Source organism: Lissotriton helveticus, chromosome 1_1, assembly GCF_964261635.1.
Source record: "Lissotriton helveticus chromosome 1_1, aLisHel1.1, whole genome shotgun sequence".
NCBI classification, from domain to species: Eukaryota; Metazoa; Chordata; class Amphibia; order Caudata; family Salamandridae; genus Lissotriton; species Lissotriton helveticus.
The window spans coordinates 1,206,416,383-1,206,436,308 of record NC_136057.1 but is presented as its reverse complement, the minus strand read 5'-3'; the positions used below and the strand labels follow the sequence as shown (position 1 = coordinate 1,206,436,308).

Sequence of the window (19,926 nt, the reverse complement as noted above, 5' to 3'; positions counted from 1 at the left end):
CACCACCTCCTAGGTTTCAATTTCGAAGGCAAGTTTTACATGAACAAATGCATGCCCATGGGCTGTTCCATTTCATGTGCCTACTTTGAGACGTTTAGCTCGTTTCTAGAGTGGGTCATGAGACAGGCGACGGGCCACCAGCAGGTCATGCATTACCTAGACGATTTCCTTTTCTTAGGTGCGGCGGGCTCCCAGGAGTGTGCGTGGGCATAGCAGGAATTTTGCGTGCTCATGCGGGCTTTTGGGGTCCCGCTAGCGCCAGGGAAGACGGTCGGCCCAGCCACCTGCTTAGAATTCCTTGGGATCGAAATTGACTCGGTGGAGGGATGCTTCAGGTTGCCCTGGGACAAAGTGTCTAGATTTAGAGCAGCGCTTTCCCAATGCCTACGCAGGGACAAGGTGTCCTTGCAACAGCTGCAGGAAGTAGTGGGGCAACTGAATTTTGCTCTGCGGGTTATCCCAATGGCACTCCCGTTTTCACGCTCCATTGCGCAAGCTATGAGAGGTCTACGTGAGAAACATCACCGCACGAGACTGTCATCTGAGGTTCGCCAGGATATGCATATATGGATGGCATTCCTGGAGGATTTTAATGGCAGAATAGTGTGGCCCGGTCCTCCCGCCACATCAGCAGAGTTGGGTTTATGGACTGACGCTGCTGGTAGTGTGGGCTTCGGCACCATTCTGGGGTCCAAGTGGGTCGCCCAGCGGTGGCCGGAGGAATGGAAAGCATGGGGTTTGACCGCCAATATTGGCTTCCTGGAACTCTTCCCAATATGGGTGGCCTTGAAGGTCTGGCCAGAACACCTATGTAATCAATCAGTGGTGTTCTGGTCGGATAACCTGACAGTGGTGGAATGTATAAATCAACAGGGGGCACGCTGCCCCTTCATACTCCGCCTGATAAAGGAGATTGTGTTACAGTGCTTAAAATGGAATGTGGTCTTCAGAGCTAAGCATGTCCCAGGAGGAATCCTCAACAATGCAGCTGATTCCCTTTCTCGCTTTAAAATGCAGGTATTCAGGGAGCATCTTCCTGCAGCAGACCCCTCGCCAGCCCACTTCCCGGCAGTACTTTGGCAGATTGGTGCCCCAGACTACAGGACCTCGTGGTTGCTAGCTTAGTCCCCAGGACCAAGACAGCTTACGAAGGGGCGTTTTTGTCTTACCGGGCTTTCTTGGGGCTGGAATGGGAGGCTAGGTAGGCGCAGGAGGACAGCTTTGCGGCCTACTTGGAATCAATGCACAGGGAAGGGCGCTCAGTGGCGGCGGCGAGCAGACATAGGGCGGCGGTTTCCTTCTTCGCGCAGGCTAAGGGCATGCGGGATCCTACTAACACCTTTATGGTGCGCAAGGCCTTGAGGGGTTGGCGCCGTCTACAAGGTCACGCACCGGATGGAAGAAGGCCCATTGGGCTAGCTTGGCTGACAGCCTTATTGGGAGCGCTTCACAGTGTCTGTAGCTCCGAGTGGGAGGTACTTCTGTTTAAGGCTGCATTTTCCCTGGCCTTCTATGGGGCAAGGCCTTGAGGGGTTGGCGCCGTCTACAAGGTCACGCACCGGATGGAAGAAGGCCCATTGGGCTAGCTCGGCTGACAGCCTTATTGGGAGCGCTTCACAGTGTCTGTAGCTCCGAGTGGGAGGTACTTCTGTTTAAGGCTGCATTTTCCCTGGCCTTCTATGGGGCTCTGAGAATTGGTGAATTAGTCGCAGGGTCAAAAGGGGATATGCTGGGCGGCCTGCAGCGGGCTTGTGTGAAGATCAGAGAGGATACTATGTGGGTAACAATTCAGAGGTCGAAGACGGATCAAGAGTCTCGGGGTCACACCATAGTGCTCCACCCGGCACGGGCCAACCCTTGCTGCCCGGTTTCACACGTGGAGTTCCTCCACAGGCAGCGAGAGGGCACGTCGGGGGGTGCACTGTTGTGTCACGCCGATGGCACACCATTGACCAGGTACCAGTTTAGGCGAGTCTTGGAGCTGACGGTCAGACAGACAGGTTTCGACACCAAGGAATTTGGCACTCACTCATTCAGGATTGGGGCAGCAACTGAAGCAGTAGCAAGGGGTCTCCCGGTAGAGAATGTAAAGAGAATAGGGAGATGGTCGTCGGAATGTTACAAACGATATGTACGAATTGATTTGTTGTGACAGGATGGTGCTCACGCCTGGTGTCTCTCTGGTTTTTTGCAGTTTCTCAAACCTGTGACGCAGGGGAGGAACTTGCCGGCGGGCGTCAACGATCAACACCATCGCAACGCAAGCAACAGGAGGGACACATGAAAGTGGCGACGTGGATTGTGGGCCATTCTTATGTGAGGCGTGCTGAGCATGTTTTTCTTTCAGGAGACCGTAGGAACAGGGCCGCGCAGAAAGGGTTTCATATCTCCTTTTTTGGTAGAGGGGGTCTGTGCCTCAGCCAGTTTAGGAGCTTCTTCCAGGGACTCTTAGCACAGCAGCCCACCCCCCCGTCAGTGGTGATTATTCACCTGGGGGAGAATGATTTGGCCAGACTAGGGAGGTGCATCCTTATTGAGGAAATTATGTCCACTGCTGGGTGGGTAACTAGGATTTGCCCGGGCTGCACAGTAGTATGGTCGCAACTTATCCCTCGGTGGCAGTGGCGAGGGGGGGACTCTGTCAGGGCGTTGAATCACTCGGTAAAGAGGATCAACACACAGTTGGACAAACTATTCCGAGCCCCCCCGGTTGCAGACGATTCCACAAGGGTGTATCTGGGGCAAGCATTTCTATCTGGGGGACGGGGTACACCTGACTGAGGCAGGGAATGTCCTGTGGTCTAATAATCTCTGGGCATGGTTAGAGGGTTTTGCTAGGTGAGGCAGTCCGATTGTAGGGATAGGAAGGGGGAGGCCAGATCGTCGGTTAACAATGCTGGCCTGTGGCGGTAAGGTCATGACCGGTGAGCAGTTATTTTAAGGTCTGAGGGGGTGGGCATCATCCTATGGAGGTGCCCGCCCAGGGGGAGGGGCCATTGGCCCTTCCTAGAACTTCAGGGGCAAGGTAATTGGTGCTTCAAAGGGGCGCGGGTTGGAGGAGTCACGCTTTCCTTAGGCTGGTAGCCACCCCGCGCGCGCATACTTATGACGTCAACAGATGGCGCTAAGTAAGGGCACTCCTTAAGTGGGTAAATGGAGTTCACGGAGTGGAGCGGGTAATTAATGGGCCCGGCTGCGCATGCACACATCTTGTGGTGAGGCGCAGCTAGTAGGACCTGACACCGGTTAGCGACCTTGCCATATGGCCAGAAATGTTAGTATACTAAATTTCAGATGAGGATGTTAGATTCGGTTAGGAAACAATCTGTATTAGAGTTTTGTTAAGGATAGTCTCTCACACTTGTTGACAATCATGTATCTAATGTCCTGCTGAATTTTGTATAAACTGCTTATCGTACAATTAAAAATGTATTGTTTTATATCTTAATAAATACGGCCGGGGGGGTCTTGCGACCCCCCGCCTTCCAAAGATAACCATGTTTAATGTCCTTGTGTCCGGGGTGTTGGTGTGGTCATAGGGAGGGGGCGGCAGCCAATCACCGACCATGAGAAAGGCGAGCAGGAAAGAGGACAATGGCCAACTCTGCCTGGTCTCCTTTTGCACCTCCCGAGAGCCTGATATGATGGCGCACACAAGCAGTCAGGTGGGCGTATACACAAGTGAACTAGTCTCTAACTGCTACACGGTCACGACTGCAAATTACCCAATTGAGTTGTTGAATGCGTCTTCCATGCCAACAAGTTGCACTGCTGCCTTTTTGGCTGCTATCAGGATTTTATCTGGTAGGTGGAATAGACGTCTTATGTTTGAGGAAGTATACCTGCAGTGCCCAGTACTAATCTCGATTGGTCTCAGTGAAGTCAGTCGGGTAGGGCATGAGTTCTACTGTTTAGCAGGATCTTATACAGGAGCTTGTTGTAATTTAGGTTTACCATTGATAATGGGTGGTAGGAAGCTGCCTCAAGTGGGATCTTGAACGGCTTAGGAAGTGAGAAATCTGTTTAGAATTCCAAAATACTCTCATTGTCAAACCTTTCAATGCAATGCACTGATTTATCTGCAGACACCAATTATAGTTCAGCACCACCCATCAGAAAATTAGATACTTCACTATCACTTTAAATAAACCTTCATTCTTAGTTTTTTGTATCTGAGATCTAATCGTTGCTGGACTCTACCTCCGTCCACAATGATCGCTGCTTCCTTTAAACTCTTCTCAGTTAGAACGACGAAAATGCCCTGACAAAACTGATAAACCACAAAAACATAGCAATTGATTTGTAAAAAGATTTGCCATGTCATTTTTCTCTAAAGAAATATTTGCAGCTAACCAGAAACCAAGAGTTGCATTTCAATTGCAAAGTTTGAACACGCCAGGATTTTCGCAAGCTTGGCAACTTGCAAGTTGAGCCAAAATTAGGTTAATAACCTTGTTCCTGGCTTTAGCGAGTTTTCAGAAAATGCTTTTATCCTTCAAATATCAGCTTTAAGTAATTTGGTGGGAGATTCTTCCTAAATTAACGTGCCCGATTCCACTGTAAACAACACCAACAGTGTGAACATTTGAAAAAACAGGTTTCAACTAAAGAACATTAGCCATCTGTATGCGACCCTTAGCAAATCTTGTTTAGCATTACACCTGAAAGTCCAACTCTCCTATTGACATATATGTACCCAAGGGAAACAAAAAACAAATGTTACCGTTTATATAATGCTGTGCATAAAAATAAAGCTCTTATTCAGGGAAGACTACTGAGCAGCCACGTGTTGGGGGGTTTTGACCCATCTTTGGATAACTTCATATGCGCAGGATCAAATAATTAACTGATTGACTAGTTATTTTTGTCCTTTTGTCCCAAACACATCAAGGGCTGAACATTACAGTCTGCAAAGAGGAGGACTTATTAATGGACAAAAATTATAGTCGTACCCTATAACGCATCGAACCATGTCTGGCATCTCTAAAATCAAGGCTCCAATAGGAATATCTCTATCAGTCCAATATCCTTCTGACATGTTCTGGCATGAGTGATGTAGAGCAAAAATGATAGTTTTCCGGATACTAGGATTACCTTTCCAATCAACTGGGAGGAAATGTCTATTATTTACCTATGGATTCCTTATTATGTGCATACACTCAAAAAATGATTCTGCCCATAATTAAAACCATGTTATGGTGTGCACATACCCATCAAAAATGGCAACACCCATATTTAAATCCACAGTAGAATAAAAACATACCAATATCAACTTGGTTGCCCAAACCAAGCCAATTTTGGAGACCGTCAAAAGTGCCATTTACAAGACAATGTGCAAAAGTGCTCACATCCCAAAGTGTAACCACACTGGATGCCAAAACCGCTGGTTAACTCACAGTCTCAGATCCCTTCAAACAGATTACTCTAAAAGAGAAACAGTATGACTCAGATGTCCGAAACCCACCACAACAGCTAACCATAAATACACTTGTGCAACCTATTATAAAGGCCTATGCAAAGACAAAAATGGCCCCAGAGCACTATTCAATTGTACAGAATTCTGTCTACCCTAAATGCATGTCGGGTGCAATACCACACACCCAGGACCACCGCATAAACGATGTATTTTTTCATGGACAAAGTGAAAAGAATTAGACACTCCAAAAACTATTGCTCCCCCACCCAACTTCCATAACAAGACAATTGCTTGACTTTCTATCTCTCGGATCTCCATAAAATCTTATCTTTCGTGCAAACTATAATAACCAGCAAGGACACGGGAGACCCATGTCCATCTGTCAATATTGGAGTACAAGCTGAAGTGCTTGCTACACATGTGCTTCATTTGTAAACAACTCCAAAAACCTCGCTAGAAAACTAAGTGGTCACCCCCTAAAGAAAGCTACCTATAACCCAGATCTCCACTCACTACCATCCATTGCTGGGCTCTCTTGGATCTTTAAAGTATTAGAGAAGGTGATTGCTGCCCAGCTGCAGACCACATAGAAAACAAGTGCTTCCTGGATCCCACTAATCAGACTTCTGATAAAAACATGGAAAAGGACGTGCACCATTCACAGTTTGAGAGGATATCCTAGAAGCACCAGCCCATAACACATGAAGTATGTTGATCCTCCTTGACTTGTAAGTTGCATTTGACGTCGCAGACCACAAAAACCTTCTACGCAAACTACAATCAGTTGTCTTTGTCTAACAGAAAGCTCTGAAATGGTCTACATGATTTCTGTCCACTCGGAGGTAAAAAAAAAACCTTGAAAATCTCTACTCATCAATCAGTCCAGTCAGAAGCAGCGCCCCACATCTCCCCCTTTCCTTCTTAGTATTCTATATATATACAAAATTCCTCATAGACATATACCATTGCCTTCAGCTTCACTTCCACCACTATGCTCTCAACTACCAAAGCAACCTTAAGTCCAACAAATCTTTGACTGTGCCCAATGGCATTCAGATCAGAAAAACATAGATTGCCAAAACTGCCTTAAACTAAATGGTTCAAAAACAGACACACTCATCCTAAACCCTCAACATCTCCTCAGTCACATGGATTGTTTATGCCCTTCTCCAGTCCTAGGTCAGTAATTCCTGTCAAAGAAACCTGGGAGTCATTTGGGATTCAGCTCGGACACTCAAATCACTGATCGGGGCAGTGATAAAAGCAATACTTTTCCTCCTTATGAAACTACTCAAAAAATACTTTCAAATACATCACAAGAAAACCACACATTAATAGGAGGTGCACTGGTTGCATTATGCCTTGACTACGACATTTCTATATGTTCTGGTCCCACAGCACACCAGATTAAGTGACTACAAAAGTAAAAATTGTAGCGGGTTCCCTCATATTCGTGCTTACAAAACAGCAACCTGTGGCATCCCAACTAATAAGCCTCCTTTGGTTCCCAGTACAGGAAATATTCAAATTTAAGATACTCTGCTTGACTGACACGTGCATTGAAGGGTTTGTCCCAACATGCCTCCAAGCCGATTTGAAGTGCTGGCACTCTACCTCTGAAATAGTCCCTCAGACATCTGCAATGCCCCATCCCTCGTACCCTTCAGATGCAAACTCAAAATACATATTTTCTAGCCCTAGCACCACAGCATCTTTCATAATATCTGTAGAAACGATTACTGGAATGTAATCTATACTATTATGAGATAGTAAAGTATGAAAAATATGTAATTTATCAGACTGCTAATGTGAATTAGCATACTATTATTTCCTTGCCTCTTTACACGTTTGAACTCTTGTAACTATTGTGTATTATAGCAGTATTCCATCTTATGTAACCAAAACAATTACGTTGTGCAGTGTGCACTCTACACATAAACATATACACATATACAGTTAATCTAGGTTTCATGGATGTACTAGAATTGATTTTGGGAACATCCTCATAAATGCCTCCACTCTAGATCTCAAGAAGGGTATCCTGTGATAGCGTTTTCTGCACTGGTCTATGCAAGATGAAATATGACCATATTGTAAAAAAAAAAACTTTATCTTCCTAGCATTTGGAGTGTAGACACTCAAATGGGTATGCACAGGTCATAGAAAAGATGTACCACACAATGCAAATTGATATCCATGCATGAGTTTTTGTAATTAGCAACTGATGGATGGCCCTTTCTGCAGGGTCATCCCCAAACCTTTTTTGTTCACCCTCCTGTTTTCTGAACTCGTTTTGTATTCGCTTTTAGCACTCTGAGCACTTTGCCGCTCAAAACTAGTGCTAGAGTGCTTGTGCCCCCTCCTTAAAACATAGTAGAATAACCTTATACCCAATTTTCATATTTAATGTACTTATGATTCCCTAGTAAAGTGGTAATACCTGTGCCCAGGACCGGTAAATTAAATGCTACTAGTGAGCCTGCAGCACTGGTTGTGCCACCCAATTAAATAGCCCTTTAAACATATCTCAGGTTTGCTATTCCAGCATGTGTGTGCAGTTTTAAACTGCAATTTAGACCTCGCAAAATAAACCTTTTTCCAGGTCCAAGCCTTGCTTTTTAATACAGATAAGTCACACATAGGATAAGCTTGGGCAACCCAGAGGGCAAGGTGCAATGTATTTTAAAAGCCGGACATGTACTTTTAAGTTTTACATGTCTCTTAAATTCATATTTCACTACTGCAACGCTTATCTCTACCATAGGATAACATTGGAGTTACCTTATTACATTTAATAAGCTGTAACTTCCAAATGGGAACAGGTTACCAACTCATGTTTGGTGTCCATGGAATTGTAATGAAAAATCCTCTGTTGGGGTAAAGTTGGATTTTAAATTACAATTTTGATAATGCCACTTTTAGAAAGTCTGTATGGCCCCTCTGGCACGGAGTCTCCCAGGAAGAGCGACGCAGAAAGATGGTTTTTAAGGATGTGTCGATTAATTCTCCTTTTCTAAATGTGGAGTTGATATCCAAATCAGGGACTGTGATATGAAGGAGGGGTTCCAGTCCCTTCGTAACAAAAGAACTTGATCATCCTGTTGGTTGCTCATGCTTCAAGTTTCATGAGAGTGGATAGTAGTTCTGTGTCCTGGGGGGAACCCCCCAAAATGGTGTAGTGGGTTTGAAATGCGTCGACCAGCATCTTTGTGTCCAATGAGCAAAAAGAGAGTGATACTGAGAACCAGGGAATTAACAAGTGGAAAATGAAAAAGTTTACCTGACTACAGAAGTTGCGTTTTGTTAGGGGTGCACTGTCCATGAAAAAAGAGCCTTCTAATAAATCGTAGTAGCATGCATATTATATTTATTTTCTTGCCTGGTAGGACATTGAAATACCAGAATGGATTAATTTTTGTATAATATTTCTGTTTTTGTGTATTGTAGTACGTATTTGTTGGTGTATTTACCTGTTTGTATCTGATGTTGTCTATTCATTCATGTTGGTGGAAGGAAAAAAATTTATGATTTGTTGTGCATTGACCATTTTCTGTGTGGATAAAACAACACAAATATTTTTTATGGTGTTCTAAAAATAAATGGGGATCCCTTTTATTGAATATAGTGGTCACAAACAAATTTAGTTTGAAAAGGAGGAGTCAGTTTTGGCATTTTGTGTTTCGGCTAACGTTTAGAAAGTCGTAATTTCCTCTCCTAGCCATTTAGTGCCTCCAGTCTGTGTCTGGGCCACATAAATTGGTGTAGCTGACACCTGGTCTTTGTGTATTCCTTCTAGACAGCCACACTTGGAGAGCAGAGGTGTGCCTAGTTGGGCCATCGCTGGCAGGAGGGGAGAGGTGCAGCTTGAATACTTGAATGTGCTGTGTCTTGCCTCCACACTAAGGGCTGTATACCCCGTGTGGTTAGTTTGGAGCCAGGGCAGATGAGGCAGGAAGACTGTGCACTTCAAAGGGAAACCTCTAGAAGCTTCTTCCACCTAAAAGGAGACATGAGGTATAAATATTGGACCTCAGACACCAACTCTTCAGTACACTTCTGGACAAGTGGAGACTCTGCCAGGAAGAAGCCTGAGTCAGAGGGATTGGACCTACACCTGAACCCAGGACTTCCAGCGTGACTCTAATGGATAGTCTGCTGGCCTCCTATTCATTGCCACAGGGACATAAGAGTCTCCAACCACCTGAACCAGGATCTAGATCCAGCGGAATAAGCCTCTGACCCCCATGTGGTGCCCCACATGTCCTGGACCCTTGATGTGACTTCAGAGGTGAATTGAACTTGTTTGGTTCTTTACCACTGCGAACTGGCCCATTGCTGCCAAAACCGGGTCATTCGCACTGCCTGCTAACTTAAAGTTCTGTTAACCTAACCCTTCGCAATATAGCATCGACGACTCATGGAGAGCGACATTGAGAAGCTCTGGCCCGACTACCCGCAACAAAAACGGATCTTTGCCCCACAGCGAAGAACGTCCGCGATGCCTGGCCTGCTCTTCTCACTACATCAACGACTGTCCGTGACGCTGCCCTGCTCCTAGAAGCTCACTTCACTGTAAATGGGATTCCTTGTGCTGGTCTAAGAATGTAAGTTTTCAGCTGGACTAACCTGGTCTCCATATCCAACCTGCTTATCATCGCAGTCATTACAAACTTGTGACATGTTCCCGGTCTTGCACGGCCAGAAAACCTCGAGTGGCACATTGGGCTTTTTGGTGCAATTTGTACTTAAATCTTGAAAATTGCATATCTCTAGTTTAACAGATTGGATTTTTGTCTTTTTGGTCTTGATTTATTTATTGAATTTTGCTCCATTTTTCTAAATTGGTGTGGGACTTTTCTTGTGTTGTATTTTCACTTTATTACAGTTTGAAGTACTGCAAAATCACTTTACACATTGCCTCTGAGTTAAGCCTCTGTGCAAAGCTACCAGATGGTTGAGCACAGGTTAATTTGGGGTTTGCTTGAGCATCACACTCATACGGATTGTGGTTGCTGTGTTGGTAGGGTTTCACCCCCTCAACCAGTAACCCAATTTTTCATAGCAATCATAAGCATTCATAATAAGAAACACTCCGGCTTTGAGAATTAGTAAATTTAGAAACAACAGGTGATGAGAAGTATGTGACCATTTATTTTTCTGCACCATAACTATTCATATCAACAGGCACAAACAGCTTTAATTTTTGAAGAACACAGCTGTGGCGCATTGGATTGCATTTTGTTCCCGACTATGAAAGTTGGTTTGGAATAAAACATACAATATTGTTAGTATTCGTGCTGTGCCATTCTGTTCAGTTAAACATGACATTTTCTACGGTAGAGAGCAATCTTTCATAGCTAAGGCTACATTCATTATTGTTTTCCGCAATAGCTTAGCTGAGGATCAAAGTAAGTGGACTTCCTTCTGAAAAAATACAAATATAGACTGCAGAGACATAAGCTTCCAAAATGTGGACTGCCTAAATATCAACTTTATATAAATATCTACCTGTTAAATTCTTAAAAGCAGCAACGCTCATTATACATCAGTTGTAGAACTGGTAGTTTAGTATTGTCACCCAAGACCTTAAGTATGTTGAGGAAGTGGCTGACAGAGCATTTAGCTTGGTTTAGATTATTAAGCACTGTGAATTTGACCATATATTTTTTAACTAGATTTCTACACCCTGGTATTTTAGTCCATTTACAGTCTTCAATTTGAGAAGGAACACTGACTGCATCAAGTTAAACAGCAAAACCGAGCAAGCAGCTAAACACGTATTAATATGAAGGTGAAAGGTGATAGCAAAACAATGTGTTTCCTACCAATAACGCAAAGGATACTCCCCAGTCAGAACTCTTATTTAGAACCGTATTGTACCAAAGTACTTCACCTTCTGGCCAAAGGAGCCGTCTCCAAAAAAAGGAATCCACTGCAATGGTTAGTCCTGTGATAGAAATAATGAATAGGATCAACAAACTTTAACAATCTTAATTGAGAAAATATCAATGGTACTGGTTGGCTGAAAAATACAGAACACAGCGTCAGATGTACGAAGCCTGTCAGCCCTTGCAATTCTCAGATTTGGCATTTGAAACCGTGAAAATGGGTTTTGCTATGTACTAATCCCCTTTTAGGAGTCCAAAAAGGTTTTCTGAATCCTAAAATGGGATTTTGAATGGAACCTGATCTGGTAACTAGTAGAGGTGTGGTGTAAAGTACTCTTCCAAAATATCGAATACGTATCATATGTATCAATGTTTTGTGACCAAAATCAGATTGCAAAACATTGAAATTTTAGTTATCCGCAAGTTGGGATGGTAACTCATTCCCAAAATGGAGTTCCATAAGGACTTCCCCTTTGTCAATTAAAACGAGTTTGTTGGGCAATACACAGTGGTTCAAAAGATCACTGCCAATGCTCAAACAAAATAAAGATAAACTTCTCTTTTTAAATGTAGACCAGATTCCTCAAAGGAAAACGAGCTGTTTAAAAAAAAAAAAAAAAAAAAAAAGGTTTGCTTTATTCAAAGGCAATCACAATTATATTGGTCTTCCGACCCCCACCAGACATCCATACCTGTGATGGCCTCCGATTGAAATTGACCATAATTTGCAAATTACCTCATGAATATTAATGAGATAGTTTGGGTTGAAACCCACTCCAAATCTGAATTTTCTGAACTGACTTATTTGTACGTAGGTTGGTTCGGAAAATGATTTACTGGTTGCAAAAATACCAGTCACAAATTGCAACCAGTAATTTGCATGTAGTAGATAGTACATATAGCCATTAGTCCATAATATATTAAACAGAGGGCAACTATGTTGTCAACATAGAGACACTGCATTTTGCCATTAAGTGTCTGGTGTTGGAAGTTTTGCGATCTTAGTTGAACTCCAACCAGAAAACAACAGACAGCATCCATTGCAGACTCAACAAAGCAGAAATGAAGGCAATAAGCTCTGGAAATTACCTCATTATTGCAGATCATAAAGGTCAGTTCAAAACACACGGAGGAGACGAAAATATGGAATCAAACAATCAACAAGATATGTGGCACCCTTAAAGCTGGTAAAACGTCTAATGTCACATGCATGGATAAGGATACATAATTCATCCATAATAATCATATGGGATTACTAATCTACATACTTATGTACAAGTAGTTACAACAAACCACGTGTGACATGAATACAACCATAATTACACAGCACTTCACCTATCTATCTATCTATCTATCTATCTATCTATCTATCTATCTATCTATCTATCTATCGCTTTTTCCTGTGGATTGCGTAATCTCTACAGCGCAATATAGAAGAAATTGTTTACCAACTATCCTTAGAAGAAGGACCATGGGTGATGTTAGTAAGCAGGTTTACCACTCTTAGTTTGTTGTTAATCTTCCATTTGGGGTATAAAAAAATATGACATGTCTCTCTAAACAAAACAACATATATGTCACTTTGGCAATAATTATCCAAATACCCTTTCTTAACTTGATATGTAGTCTTTGTTATCATTTGAGCTTTAAATCATTTTAATAAGCCCCAAACATATCATTCCCAACAGCCACTGTGAACATAAAAGAAAGTCAAATTGGTCGCACATTGCTTGTCCTATCAGCGTGTTGCCCCAAAGCATAATGGTCCATGAAGTAAGCATCAGCGGGTGTGCCTCTGCCAGGGTCTTGAGCAAAAAATCACTGTCGCGTTAGCCATCCCTGGACACGTGTTTCGAGGTTGTTACCTCTCGTCAGCAGGGAATAGGCATAGAAGTAGGGGTGCTGTGTAGGCTGCCAAAAAATATCCTCAGGTCCGGTACCACTCGTGGCACGCAGGTGCGTAACCCGGGCTCGTCAGCCCCACCATCTCAAGGGAGCTTGAATACAAAAGAAAGTCCAATTGGTCGCACATTGCTTGTCCTATCAGCGTGTTGCCCCAAAGCAAAATGGTCCATGAAGTAAGCATCAGCGGGTGTGCCTCTGCCAGGGTCTTGAGCAAAAAATCACTGTCGCGTTGGCCATCCCTGGACACGTGTTTCGAGGTTGTTACCTCTCGTCAGCAGGGAATAGGCATAGAAGTAGGGGTGCTGTGTAGGCTGCCAAAAAATATCCTCAGGTCCGGTACCACTTGTGGCACGCAGGTGCGTAACCCGGGCTCGTCAGCCCCACCAGCTCAAGGGAGCTTGAATACAAAATAAAATCCAATTGGTCGCACATTGCTTGTCCTATCAGCGTGTTGCCCCAAAGCATAATGGTCCATGAAGTAAGCATCAGCGGGTGCGCCTCTGCCAGGGTCTTGAGCAAAAAATCACTGTCGCGTTGGCCATCCCTGGACACGTGTTTCGAGGTTGTTACCTCTCGTCAGCAGGGAATAGGCATAGAAGTAGGGGTGCTGTGTAGGCTGCCAAAAAATATCCTCAGGTCCGGTACCACTCGTGGCACGCAGGTGCGTAACCCGGGCTCGTCAGCCCCACCAGCTCAAGGGAGCTTGAATACAAAAGAAAGTCCAATTGGTCGCACATTGCTTGTCCTATCAGCGTGTTGCCCCAAAACATAATGGTCCATGAAGTAAGCATCAGCGGGTGCGCCTCTGCCAGGGTCTTGAGCAAAAAATCACTGTCGCGTTGGCCATCCCTGGACACGTGTTTCGAGGTTGTTACCTCTCGTCAGCAGGGAATAGGCATAGAAGTAGGGGTGCTGTGTAGGCTGCCAAAAAATATCCTCAGGTCCGGTACCACTTGTGGCACGCAGGTGCGTAACCCGGGCTCGTCAGCCCCACCAGCTCAAGGGAGCTTGAATACAAAAGAAAGTCCAATTGGTCGCACATTGCTTGTCCTATCAGCGTGTTGCCCCAAAGCATAATGGTCCATGAAGTAAGCATCAGCGGGTGCGCCTCTGCCAGGGTCTTGAGCAAAAAATCACTGTCGCGTTGGCCATCCCTGGACACGTGTTTCGAGGTTGTTACCTCTCGTCCGCAGGGAATAGGCATAGAAGTAGGGGTGCTGTGTAGGCTGCCAAAAAATATCCTCAGGTCCGGTACCACTCGTGGCACGCAGGTGCGTAACCCGGGCTCGTCAGCCCCACCAGCTCAAGGGAGCTTGAATACAAAAGAAAGTCCAATTGGTCGCACATTGCTTGTCCTATCAGCGTGTTGCCCTAAAGCATAATGGTCCATGAAGTAAGCATCAGCGGGTGCGCCTCTGCCAGGGTCTTGAGCAAAAAATCACTGTCGCGTTGGCCATCCCTGGACACGTGTTTCGAGGTTGTTACCTCTCGTCAGCAGGGAATAGGCATAGAAGTAGGGGTGCTGTGTAGGCTGCCAAAAAATATCCTCAGGTCCGGTACCACTCGTGGCACGCAGGTGCGTAACCCGGGCTCGTCAGCCCCACCAGCTCAATGTGAACATATCGGCTCAGTACCTGTTTAGCTACACAAATATCTAAACCAGGACCACCCTGTAAACAGTGGTTTCTAAAACACCAAAAAACATAATGTGTACTTTATTTTTCTTCTACCTCTGAGCACTTGAGAAGTGGAATTCCAATAGTGGAATTTCACACAGTGAAACTCATGTTGGCTGTGAATATCTAATGGACTGAACTATAACTAATTTTTCTAACTAATATATTGTATTATTTTTATGAAACTGTAAAAAAGAGTGGATAAGGTTTCCGACAGATTTTTAATATATATATTTGGATTGTAATTTTGGTTTGTTTCACTGTTGTTAAAAACATATACATTTAGAAGTTCCCACTGGACTACATTAAGTGCTTCAGGGTACACCACATGTGGAAAATATTGTCAAAGTAAGTGTACATAGGGAGGCATAATATTATTATTCTTAATTCTCATCTGCTTCCCTTGATGATATATATTGTGAGGTAGATGTGGAGTTGAAATACCAACTTGATACTCCCTATTTATGCTACAGTGACAATATAGTGACAAAGACAATATTCTGTAAAAGACGTTACTGTAGGTCAATTAAAAAAACAATATACAGGTAGAAAACCACCCTTTGCTCAAAGAGCCTTCAAAGTCTAGCCTCTTTTTTCATAACAAACTTCCCTACCTGTGCACTCTGACAAGCCCCTCAAGTCGCCTCACTCTCTGCTCAGCTACAATTACTCTACCTTTCATCTTCTCCATAACCATAACCTTGTTGGGCAAGGGGACAGGATGTAGCCTTGCGGCTAGAGTGGTAGACTTCCAAGCTGGGGAACCGGGTTCCAGTCTTGGCAACGGCGCTCAACATCCTGTGATAGTGGGCAAATCGCTTAATCTCCCTGTGCCAACAAAAATGAAAGTGCCCATCTCTAACGAACTGGTGCTTGTGTAAAGTGCTCGGATACCTGATATCTTCGGGTCAAGTTTGCGCTATACAAAACTCTTAAAAAAAAACTCCTTTGGTGCTGCGATTTTGATTTGAAAGCATTGATAACAACTCTGTAGATCTTTTAGTACAGCCATCATAATAGACTCACTTTTGGAAAAGACACTTTAAGCCCACAGACTTGGGGCTCTCTGGGTATTCTTTACATGCGCCCCTTGAGAACAAAGCCTACAGTGTAAAAATAAAAAAGAATAAATAAAAAATATATATTTTAAGCGGGTTTGTTTATACCCACAATGAGACATTATCATATTTTGAGATAGGATCCCTCAAGCTGTTCAGCATGCACACTTCACAGGGATCAGTTGAGCAACAGTTACTCCTCAGATCAAGCCACTGCCTAGAGCTACTCATACTGCGGTCTTCAAGTAATGGTGAGGATCTAGCGTTCATAATTGGCAGACTCCAACCACGCCTGCTCCACAGTCTCCCACCAACTCCATCTGCTGCTTCACCATGCCAATGCAGGAAGGAGGAAATCTGATAGCTGGTACAATGGAGGACCATGGTGCATTCCACATTATATCAGCATATACCTTTAGCACAGTGTTTAGCTTGCCATTATCACCACCTTGTTTGGAGCTCATGCTATTGCAGGGAAAGGGTGGTGATCTAGAATCTTTGGGTCTTGTGTTTAAATGGTCCATAATAGGCAATCCCTGGGTAAGTAGCCATCTTTCTCCACCTGTGACACTGCCATGACATTCCCCCAAGTGGCCCACAACCACTTGGGGAAAGGAAGGTGCACTGGAGCTCCAGAGATCAACGGCCATCTCAAAGCCCAGCTTGCTACTTTATACCCTCTGCTATCACGTGTAAAATCTGGGATGAACTTATTTGAATCCACTTTAAAGTACAACTTACAAGTCCCTTGGTGAAGCTTGTTAGCTCCTATGAGGTATCAAGTTTTGTTTGTGCCCCTGGAGGATTTCATCTGCTTTTACCACTGGTGAGTTACACTAACTGACAGAAAGCCCCCCAACATACAATTATCAGACTGGTGACTTTCCCATAGTTGCCATTCACTTTCACAGATCTACAGTCATCAATTGCAAGTTTATCCTCTTGCCAAAATGTACAAAACATGTTTCTCAATCATTTTGTGCTCGTTTCAGTTGAGAGGGTATCTAATTGTATTTTCCTTCCCCATCATATATCAATATACCACCTGTCTGTCAGCAAAAAACTACAAGCAATCACCAAATCATGGGAATGGGAAAGATATTTAGAATAAACTAGCAAGAAAAATTCTTAAGAAGTGTTAAAAGCATATTCCATCCCACTAACAGGGCTGTACATGCTAATGTGTTCTTGCCTCTTGCATATTCGTAAGCTTTCATTTACATATAGGTGACTGAATGTCGGTATTGTACACACTCAGAAAAACCAGCAGCATCACAGAGAGTGACTGGGTGTTAGTATCTACCTTCATAAAAAAAAATGCTATTGCTACATTGAATTACGCTTGCATTAGCTGATGAGTGGGGGTGGGGGGAACCTGACAGTACTTTGAAATAAGTAATTTCATTTATAAAATAGGTGGGGCCTCCATCCATGTACTTGTGAAGCTTTCTGATTATTTTGGATGGCAGGATTATTCACCATTTCTTCCATAAACAAATATCTCTGGATTCTCAAGAAGCATGACTCAGACAAAACAAGAAGGGTAGCAGATCAAGTCTGTACACTAGGCAAAGTATATTGCAGGGCAAACTGGCGAGAGGACATCACGAAAAAGCATGGCCAACAATTAAAGCACTGAAATGCGACTCATAAAATGACTTAATGAAAAGTGACATGCTCTGAGATCCACTTACCTAGACACAGGATGCCAGCTGGAATGGCGTGGCAGAAGAGCTCATAGATTGTTATTCGTTTGTAGAGAAACATGACCAGAAGCATGAGTCCTAACAAAATGCACAATTCAGATCTGAAGACAATGATTGCCAATGCAGAGAGCCAGATGAATGGGCCAGGACTCCACTTCAACCATGCTTTGAATGCCAGCAAAACTGGAAGAACAAATGACAAAGCCACATTTGCCGTTAGCCTGTTGTGGTGTCAAGCAGTTCAGTTTTTGGGATCAAAAACATAACAGGGATAATGAATAATACAGATGACTTGCTGACGAAGTGTGTGGTGGGTTGCTTCAGCCGATCTCATATCTCATCCCTTTATTTCTTACACCATAAAGACAGGGTTTCTGTCCTACAGGCTCTTTTTTTTGGAGGACCTTTTAATTTGGGGATCTCTCAAACAAACATCACTCCCCTCTCTTTGTGTGTTGCTCTAGTAGAGAGGCATTTAAACATTTGTAGGTTGAGCCCCCCAGCTGATTTTTTTTAGATGTTGGGCCCCCCCACCACCTGACAAATTTCTGGAATCGACCGCCATTTGCACATTCCGGGCATATCCAGCAAACAATGTTCAATACAATAAGAGTGTTAAGTAAACTGCAGGTTTGTGAGTGAGTGTGGTGAAATGACAGAGGCTTATTACACAGCTCAAAACACCACTTTCCAAGATAAAATGTTCACAATTTTTTTTTACTAAGATGCTTTGTTTTACACATGACATGGATTGATAATAACACCACCGACATAAATGTGACAGGTGTGCCTGTTTTTCAGAGACGGTCAATCTGTGGATGGATTTTTGCTACTGCCAACCTAAGGTTGTGCTCCACATACAGTCTTGAATGGTACTTAGTCTTTAATACCGCACGTGCTGATAACCCAATCTCACATAAATAGGATGAGCTGAAAGGCAAGAGTGTTTTGAAAGCAGTTTCTCCCAAAGCTGAATATTCTGCAGACATTTTTAGTCAAGACAGGGACTGTAAGGGAGACAGTGTTGTCAGATGTTTCGAGCACTCCCTAGCTCAGTGGTGGTACACGAGAAACAAATCTTCTCTAGAAATCATTAACAAACGTTTTAGGCAGCATTATATTGGGATAATTGCCCACCAACCAGTTATGCATCCGAAGACAGTTGAAAGCCCACAGAGGAGGCGCTGAACAAACACCTAATTGAGAATTCCTTAGTGGTACGATAAGTTGCTTGCCTGAAGCAGTGGGAGTTTGGGACACGTCAGGCTTATGTTTAAAAAAAAAATAGAACTAATAATAAATGAATGATGTTGTCTAGTTTACTTCAAAGTAATGTTGTCTGACAGACTTTGTGATGGCAGGGACATGTTAGGGATTTTGGGTGCCCTGGGCCAAAACTATTTTGGGGGCCCCTGTTCAGTACAGCTTTGAGTTTAAATGATTTACTTTCAGCTTTGCCATACCCTATTTAGCCAGGCTACTAACGGTGCACAGGCACTGTAGTCGAAATTCTAAAAGCGTTTACATCTAATATTCAGAGATAGTGATGTGTTTTCACTGTTGTAACAAAGCAGCAGCACACTCATTTTACAGTGAATAATATCTGTGATATCCTCCAATTTCTCGTATGTGAGGATCCGCTTGGATATAACTTTTCATGGTTAACTTTTTTATGGTTGTTGCATGAAGAAAACACATTTCTCTGCAAATAGTAATAGACTCCCTCACATCAATTACATTAAAAAGAAATGAAACAAAACTGTATTTGTAAGAATCTGTTTAGAAATTATTCCAGTCCATCAGTGCTAAAACATAACTGTCTCTCAAGGGGCCCCTGTAAGGCTGGATTGCAGTGCATTTAGATGTCTCCTTTTGTAATTTAGGATGAAAACCTTAATGGGGCATGACATGCCCATACTTGTGTACAGGGGTGAGTGAGGTGACCATATGAATTTGGGTGCGCATGTTAGTGCAGAGTGGGACAAATGAATGTATGGTTAGTGGTGGGCTTATTTGAGTGAGATTGCAGATTGAGCAGTGAGGGGGACAGGTGAGTAAAGTGTCATGAGTGCAGGTTGAGTAGTGTGCTTGTGTGACTGCGGGGTGAGGTACAGAGTGAACAGCGCTAGTGCATTGTGAATGCAGAGTGATCACTGTGAGTGGAGGGTAAGTGGGTGAATGGTGTGAGTGCAGGGTGATCAGTGTGAGCGCATTGTGATCGCTGTGAGTGCAGAGTGATCACTGTGAGTGGAGGGTAAGTGGGTGAATGGTGTGAGT

The 19,926-nt window shown here is 43.7% G+C and overlaps 1 protein-coding gene across 3 annotated transcripts in view; it reads right to left on the bottom strand.

Moving 5' to 3' along the window:
• ALG12 (ALG12 alpha-1,6-mannosyltransferase) overlaps positions 1–19,926 on the bottom strand; it is a 152,343-nt gene that overhangs the window by 44,611 nt on the left and 87,806 nt on the right. For all 3 annotated transcript variants that reach the window (XM_078679560.1, XM_078679568.1, XM_078679576.1), the window contains exons 5-6: positions 17,638–17,832; positions 11,260–11,363 (exon numbers count right to left, since the gene is read on the bottom strand). In XM_078679560.1, the coding sequence (XP_078535686.1) occupies positions 11,260–11,363; positions 17,638–17,832 (299 nt within the window). The remainder of the gene's footprint in view (positions 1–11,259; positions 11,364–17,637; positions 17,833–19,926) is intronic.